At 38.2% G+C, this 8638-nt stretch overlaps 1 protein-coding gene across 2 annotated transcripts; it reads right to left on the reverse strand.

Moving 5' to 3' along the window:
• Positions 1 to 229: 229 nt before the first annotated feature.
• On the reverse strand, positions 230 to 5010 carry prkab1b (protein kinase, AMP-activated, beta 1 non-catalytic subunit, b). 2 transcript variants are annotated; one of them, XM_047380349.1, is made up of 9 exons: positions 4854 to 5010; positions 4639 to 4779; positions 4378 to 4538; positions 2461 to 2630; positions 2271 to 2364; positions 2027 to 2141; positions 1007 to 1140; positions 824 to 892; positions 230 to 575 (listed from the first exon to the last, which is right to left on the reverse strand). In XM_047380349.1, exons 3-9 carry the CDS (start codon positions 4513 to 4515, stop codon positions 498 to 500), a joined length of 798 nt encoding a protein of 265 aa, XP_047236305.1. In that variant the 5' UTR covers positions 4516 to 4538; positions 4639 to 4779; positions 4854 to 5010; the 3' UTR covers positions 230 to 497. The 2 variants fall into 2 exon arrangements, with proteins under 2 accessions (XP_047236305.1, XP_047236306.1); XM_047380350.1 differs by having other exon boundaries at positions 4378 to 4561.
• Positions 5011 to 8638: the final 3628 nt, after the last annotated feature.

Raw genomic sequence — 8638 nt, forward strand, 5'->3', positions numbered from 1 at the left:
TGTGTCAAACAAATCCCTAAAATAATGACATACCTTGCAGACAAATGGAAAAGGAATAAAATCCAAAATGAATAAACCAATTCTAAATCTATTTTTCTATTCTTACCCAGACCTGAAAAACATTTCAGTCAAATCCTGTTTTTTCCCAACTGGGCAGGAGCCTTGTAATTTTACAGATTCCTGTGTAGCCAGGCTGTCTCCCACTGGCAAATTATAGACAGAGCCAGAGTTGATCAAAGTTAGAATATAATTATCCAAAACATGCACACAATCTTAGTTGGCAAGAAAATGTACTTAGTATTTTCATTATGAAACATTATGAAGTGATAATAAACAAACAGCTCAGCAATAACAGGCTGATCAAAGAAAAAGTAATTTTCAGAATGCTTCGTTATAAATGTTGGTCCTGTTTCCAATAAACATCATCGGTAGCAACTGAGTAGAACATCAGATTGTTCTCATCTGAAAATAAGAAGCTTGACTGTGACCTCTCAGGGTTATATGGGCTTGTAGAGGAGCGTGGTCACATACTTCTTTTTGTATCGGTGCGTCGCGCTGAGAACCATCACCCCATCCTAAAACACAGACGCAACAAGACTGTTTACAAAGGATTTCCTGGGGTCACAGTTTGTACTGCGGCGTTTCTTCTGGGTTATGATCCAAACGTCAACTTGGGTCTGCAGCTTACAGGATGTTAGGTTTTATACAGCTACTGTTTTAACATTTTACACCTAATAGTTATGTTCTATAATCCATTCGATCAAATAACCATAACTGTAAGTGTTGAGTAGTCAGGTATGCAGGAATAGTTTCAGACCGTTACCTTGATGGAGAGGGCATACAGGTGATTGAGCATGACGTGGTTGGGCTCTGGAAGTAGTGTTGGGTCACACTGCAGGAAGATTCAAAAGCAATGATGTTTTTTTACTTAATTACAGATGCCAGTTTCTTACAAAGGGTGCAACGTCCAGGCAAGAACTTCCACTGGCAACAATTGTGGACTTACAGCAACCCCCGTGTCCTTGTTGAGCAGCACTTGGAGAAGGTGGGGCGGCAAGATAGGAGGGTGTTTGATCTTGTCTTCCGGCTTGATGAGATATCCGTCCTGTTGGTAGGGCCCGGGTGGCGAACTAGACAAGTCTGAAGCACAATGATCACATTAGTAAAAAAAAAAAAAGTAAAAAATTGTCGCAGTCTGGGTTTCCAAGTATGAAGACTTGTTTAAACTAAAAATGCACTGATCAGAGTTTTGTGGCTGACTTCTGATTTTTGTTAAGCTTTGACATGCAGATACAGATTTCAGCTCATTCAGATTTCTCTTTAGGAGCTAAAATTTATTTTATTTTTTTTATTTCATTTAGTCTTTTATATTAGCACTAGTGTTGATTCCACACTGTTTTTAGGATTTTGCTAACTTTACCAAAGACAAAATGATAAGTTACCATTTTAAACCGTAATTAGCATCTTATATTACTGATTAGCATAGTCAGAGTAACCATTGCCTGTTTACTCCATTAATAGTGTTTGTCTTTCCCCAACTGTCAGATTTACGAAAGACAACATTTCCATGAAAGACAAAGATTAAAAGCTTAAAAGGATAAAACAGAGCAACGTCTATGCCTTACTGTTATCTTATGAAAGCATTGCTCTCTCCTGATCTCCCGCAAATGTCTTGACATGTCATATGAAATATAGTTTATTTAAATTAGGCTGTCGTTTCCCTCCATCAGTTTAAAACACTTTCCTTACAGTGAAGAAATTTAACTTTGAGTTTTTTTTCCCTCAGTACAACTTGCTAGCCCTGTGGTATGATGCAATCCATGATGCGTAAAACATCAGATTGCTACATTTCTCACCGGGCAGGGCCAATCAAGATGAAAATCGGGAAATTCCACTCTTTGGCCAATTTCTTGGTACATTTCTGGTTTAACCTCACAATAATTCAAATGTTCTATTTCAAATGACATACAGCATTTTTGATATTTAACCTAGCGGACTGCACTTCAATAATGTAGTTCCTGTTTACCGGACATGTCTGTTGAATCCTGCGAGTCGATCTTGAGGGCATCGAAGACTTCAAAGTCAGTTTGATTCACCTGTATGATGTTGTTGACGGTGCCAGTCTTGGTTGTTATTACAGGCTGTTGGAGCACAATCAAAACTTTGGTACAGGAGCTTGGGAGAACAGACAAGATTGATGTACGATGAGGAAAAAAAAAGACTCCTCATAAGTGGTCGGATCACCTCCAAAACCCTAAACACCTACTCACCCCAGTCGGATCCAAAGTCCACTGTCCGTCTACGCAAAACTTGTACTGGTGCTCCCCTTCTGGTAGGTCCACAATCGCCACAAAGTTATTCCGACTGTGTTTGAGAAACAACATGTCACATTTAAAGAGATAAACAATCAGTTCAGGCATAAGAAAACATCTCAAATTGCTTGAATTGAAGTTGAGCAACCTTCTGTTAAGCGGGATTTTAGTGGCCCAGTTGTTAAAAGAACCAGACACATAGACTTCCTTGGCCGACCCCGTCCATCTAAACACGGTCGGTCTGGCCTGTGTTGGCTCCTTACTGTCACAGTCGAGGTCCTGCTGCCAGGCCAGAAACTCTTGAATGTCTGGTGAAGCCTGGGCCAAAAGACATCAAGGTACAAGGTCCATGACAATGAGACACAACTTCTCTGAAACCAAACACTTCCTGTGCAGGACACCATTGTTTTGCATGGTGTAGGACTGGAAGACCCCTCATCTGAATTGTGCCTGTCATTATGCAGATACGCTTCAAATATATCTTATTTGTGTTCTTAACCTCCATAAAACACACAAGCAACTGTTATCATTAAAACTAGCCTACCCCACAGCCTTAAAGAGGAGCGTTTTGCCTCACCCTGTATAATCTTCATGATCTAGTAGATGTGCAGGGACCTTATAGTTACCTGGGAAAACTACGTCAGACAGCCCCTGTGCAGTTAAACAACCACAGAGAAGCCAAGTAAAGGTGCTTAAACACTCTAATTGGTCATTGTTATGTTTGTTTACATGAGTTTCTGACACAGTCTATACCTTAACTTAGTTTGACTCATATCTTCAATAACTGTGAATATCACCCATTATTAATTTGCCAACAATTCCTGATCTGCTCGTTTCTGCATGTTTCCATTACAACAATTAGATTTCCAATTTTTTTATGTTAAAAAAAATCTTCTGATTTGGCACTGCGAATCTTTTGTGTAACTATTCTTACGTTAAATATGGAACCAACCTGTTATTCCAGCAACACTCCACTGTAATGCTACCGGGAGACTGTCTGAACTGAGAGATTTTAGTTAGTTACACTGCACAACGCTGCACAATATTAGGAAAATACAAAATAGCACCATTATCATTGAATATTGCAATGGCAATCTCGATTGTGATATACCCTCATTTTCCTTCCTACTCCCTCTTTTTCATCATCACGATCCTTCCGCCGCTCTGCCAGGGTTTCAGTATCTTGGATTACCAACATCAAGGTGAGGTGTGGGAATAAAAGACAGGTCAGACCTTCCCACCGACTAAATATTTTATTAGCAAACCAGGTTTGAATGCATGGCCTGTGAAATGTATTTGTTAGGCTTTAACTACCAAATATAACATCGAAGAAGTCCTTTGAGCTTTGGATCACTGTTTTATTACTGCTGAGAAGATTGCTATACTGGACAGAAGAACACATACTATCTGATACGCTGGACTGAATATTTAATATCTTTATTCATATTTATGTTTCCACTCAGGTTGGCATATTTTTATTTATTTATTTATTTTTTTTACAGATAATTCATTTTTGTTTACAATAAACTGTGCAGTATTCCAACACAATTTTCAAGTCAATATCCCATACCTTTCCAGGTTATTCACCTTCAGTTTTTAGCCATTTGTTCTTATCGTATAAATTCTAAACTTCCCTGGGAATTTATGGCAGATACTTCAAAATCTTTTAGGCTTTACATCTAAAAACCTTCACAAACAACAGGCTGGATGGATGGTGCAGCTTTTAAACAATAGGAGAGAAAAAATCTGGAAATGCAACTTTTCAATTGTTTTCCCATATTCTAATTTCCAAGGAGGGGAAATATATAAATGAAATTCCACACTTTAAAATACCTATCAATCCTGAGCATGCCTGTATAAATGAAAGCAGCAGCTACAAAACTGACCACAGAACAATAAAGTTTTCGCGTTGTTGATTTGATGGTTTAAGGCAAAAAGAGAACATTAATGTAGCAGCCATATTGTTTTATTCATACTTTTTGTTGTCTAAAAATCCCAGGGCTTGATGCTTGCTTTCATCCACCCTCGCTGATGTGTGATCTTCAATGGAAATCTGTAAGTGTACCTTTGGATCTTCTCTGTGGAACAGCTCTGCATCGTCGGTGCTGTCCATCATGATGTTGGGACGAGCCTCCTTCCCTCCAGACTGTCCATCCCTGAATGACCTCTCGCTGCTGGAGCGATCGCTGCTGCTGTTGCCCATCCTGACCCTGACTGCATCAAGCTCTGAAACGCACAGAAACACAGCGCTGCTTTCCGAGCCGACCATCAGAAACAAACATATTTAGATAACAGATGGAGCGCAAAACACAGAAAAAGGACCCACCAAAATGATCTCAGGGTGATATCCGGTCTGCTGCTGTAGTCTGATCGGGCGGAGGAGGTTCACTTAAAGTAGCCTACATGTGTTTTTGTGTTTTCAGCTCGTACAAAGGTCCGAAGTCTCTGTCTAGTCACGGTTTCCGTCCTTAAAGCGGAGAAGTTTCTGTTTTAAAAACTGAACACCGTCTCACTCCGAACAGATAAAGACCGAGTACTCACTTTATTTCGATCTGTTGCCAGGATTTCTATTTTCTCCTCCTTGTTTCTGTTCTTATCCTGTTATTTTTTCTGTTTTCGCCATCTGGAGGAAACTTGAGTGTGTGTCAGTGAGGGAGACACACCTCTTCCGCCTCTGGGCCCCACCCCCTCTCTCTCGCTCAGGGAGCATTAACCCTTTCATGTCCGGGCCTTGTTAAACAGCTGCGTTTGTCGCCAGTTTTAGAAACAATTCTACATAGAAAATACTCTAATCCTCCCAAAATGGGATGAATCCAGACATATAGGGACATTTTTCATTAAATGTTCCGAGCTTAATTTCGTTCTCAGGCATTGAAACGAACGGAGTGCATTTTTCCTCATAATGTCGGTTCCCGTAATGTGACAATAAATTCATAAATTGTGGAAAATATTTGTACATAGTATATATTCTAGATCACGCCAAACAAATTTCGAACGATATGTTTTGTAATTTGGGATACAGTTTTATTGATGTAGTTTATTGTCTCGCTGTAAACGTTGTTGTTAGGGGGCGGGGCCCAGCCTTAGAGACAAGGTGAATGTCCCCATCACCCGGGAGAGCTCAACCCGCTGATTAAATCATTAGAGGAATCTGTATTTTTAAACAATATTTTAAAAATCACAAAAGAGAAAATCCACCATTCAACTATGCAAAACTATGCATTTCCCGTACCCCATCCCACCCCCATTGCTGGAGGAGCTGTGTCTCTAAAGGACAAATAACTGACCTCCACTAAGTAGCCACTTCATAAAAAGACATGTCCCACATTTTATTTACGTCCACTTCTCAATAGAATGAAGCACATTATCATTTGTAATCAGAGCCCATTTTGTTCACCTCATTACTTCAGTTGATTTTTGTGACAGACTGCTGTGTATTCAGTGGAGGAGCCAGAAAATGTTCATAGGGCTGGCCAGACTAAGATCACTGATGGGTGGCCGAAAACTGATCTTCGGTTTCTTGTTGTGATTTGAGTAGTGGTGGTCAAAGGTAGGCTTATGGTGGCCATGGCCACCCCTGGCCACCCCCTGGCTTTGTCTCTGCGTGTAATGCCTTGGAAATCTAAGCTAGCTACATTGTTTTTACAGATTTGAGCTTTTCTGCTGATGGTTACAAATATTTATATAATATTTAAACCCTCTAAGCGATAAGTTTTCAAAAACTTAGAAGTGTTTGAGTAAAGTAACAGGTGTGACAGCAGATAGAGAAAGAAAGAGGGCGAAAAACAGCAAAATCACAAAATGTCCAAACTATTTTTGACTATGGTTAAATTATTTGATATTTGCCAATTCTGATTCAGATGGTAATAATTACCCTCTAGGAATGTACATTATTTCAAAAGTCAAATTGTAGTAATGAATATTACTATCAATATGATTTGGTCTTGCCATTTCAATCAGGTTAATTGCCAATTATTCCATATGCTGGATACAGTACTGATAAGGTTACATTTCACTGTACCTTTAGCATTCCACACAAAAATTGCTCTTTAGAAATCTCTGAGTATTGTCCCGGCCAACAATGAAATGGATGTTCGGCCCTTGCTGCACTGCCACCCTATTCCTGGTCAAACTGTTGCTACAAAGTGAAAATGTGATGCAATTATTTTAGGAACTACTCAACCTGTCTGTATTGTATTGTATGTTGATAATTCGATCAGCCTAAATCTGACTGTTTTGTTGAACTGTATATGTCCGAAATGAATTCTGACTGAATTTGCTTGTACATAATTGGATATGATTTTGTTCCACAAAATGTGATGACTTGTGCTGTAAAGATGCCCAAACATACTGAACTGAATTGAATACAATAATGGGAACAATTGGTCAACATTAGGGGTTTGATGCTGTTTAGGAAATTTTGAGCTGAGCAAGTCAGCTTACTCTGTTTGAACAACTACCATGTTTATTATGATGCTCAGTTGATGCTGTCATGGGGTAAATGAAATGCTTCATCCCTAAATGATCAAAAATATCACCTTAGCTCAACGCTGAAGGTTTAACCTAGGTAGGACAACCTCTGTTATCAGCAAGCAGGTGTTCAGTGTAGAGTTATTACATAGCAATCAGAGCAAGGCTTACTGAGACAAGGTTTTACACTCCCGTTGTTTATTTTTAAATTATCTCTGAAAAGAAAACTGTCCATTGATTTAAATGTATGAAGATTACAACACAATGCTCAAAGATCATAATCCTTTAGACTCTTTCATGTTATCACCTATTTGCTACACAGACTGATGTTCTTTTAAGAAGGCCTCTAATGACTTTGTTTCTGGAGTATTAATAAGAACCAAGGGCTCAACATTAGTTTAAATACAATCAAATACTAAGATTCAGGATTCTTTCCTTGTGTTTGGTGTTGACAACAATAGGTTGGAGCACCTCAGCATTTTCTATATTTTAGCACGTCTGACTCCTGTGACACATTCCCATGGCTATCCAGTTTCCGTGGTGGGAGCGTGTACACTCCAAGTAATGATAAACAGTTTGCTCAGTAGTTCAATAAAGACCAGTTCACCATTTTCCTTCTTTTCCTTGTTGTTGATTATCGTTGCATTGCATGCAATCACTATTCATCAGTGTCTTTTTGTTAAGCTTTCACATTTTTTATTACATTGTAGTTAATTGTCATTTACTTTTAATGCTTGGCTCTACAGTAGTGTGGAACTATTTGATATTGGTTTAAAGTTCTTACCATTGTTTGGAAGTGATATTCAAAGTCTTCCAAAGTTCTCACTTTGAGGACAATGAATATTTTCATTAACATCTCCCTCTATTAAATACATACATACTTTTACACATGTTTACCAGGAGTGCCAATATATTTGTCTACATCTTCATGGACAAATTAAGACTAGATGGCTAACTTGATCTCCATGCTGATGAATTCAAGAGCAGCGTTATGATTGAGTGTAAAAGTAACTTCAAACTAAGTGGTTATAATAGATTACAGTAAAATAAGATAAGTTCATTTACATTTTATGTGCAGAGATGAAACCAAGTGCTTCAAAAAATGGAGAAGGAAATCAGTAAAAACAATTTAATTAAATAGAGAATTATTTATTACAATATATTAATAAATACAGAATAAAATAAACATGTAATAAATGTGTTTGTTAGTGTGAAACATACATATTAAAATATAGTAATAAATACTCTTGTACTTTTAAAAGACCTGCAGTTTTTTAAAGAGCTGTTTGTTTCCAGCAGAGGGGAGCAAAGCAACTGAAAGTAATTTCACCTTGTTTTTTTTTTTTTTATTTGTTTGTTTTTTTAACCGTTTCCGGTCCGGCAGAGAAGCACTCAGAATTGTTGTATGAGTGCCAAGAAAAAGCCCAACAGATTTACTTTCACAAGTGGAGCATTACAGCTAACACTTTAAAGCTCTGTTTGATGTTTATAAAAGAAACCTTATTAGAAACTGCTTTGGGATTATTTCAATTGTTATGGACAAGGAGACAGAAATGAAAAGGAAAAAATAAGAAGCATGAAAGAGAGAGAGGTGGGAGAGAAAGGAAAAGGGGAGAGAAGGAGAAAAGAATGGAGGAGAGAAAGAAAGATGAAGAAAATACAAGATAACACCCTGCTTGCTTCTACACCTGCAGAAACATTCATATTAACAGCTTTTTTACCAAAAAGTGCACGGTACTTATGAATGTAAGATGTATTTAGTGGTAAATGTGGCTCAATATAGAACATTTGTGTATCTGTTAACACCTGAATCTAACACCTGTGGGCAAGTGTGTAACTTTGGGGCTAGCCTTGGG

The sequence above is a fragment of the Girardinichthys multiradiatus genome, chromosome 12 (genome assembly GCF_021462225.1).
Source record: "Girardinichthys multiradiatus isolate DD_20200921_A chromosome 12, DD_fGirMul_XY1, whole genome shotgun sequence".
Lineage (NCBI taxonomy): Eukaryota > Metazoa > Chordata > Actinopteri > Cyprinodontiformes > Goodeidae > Girardinichthys > Girardinichthys multiradiatus.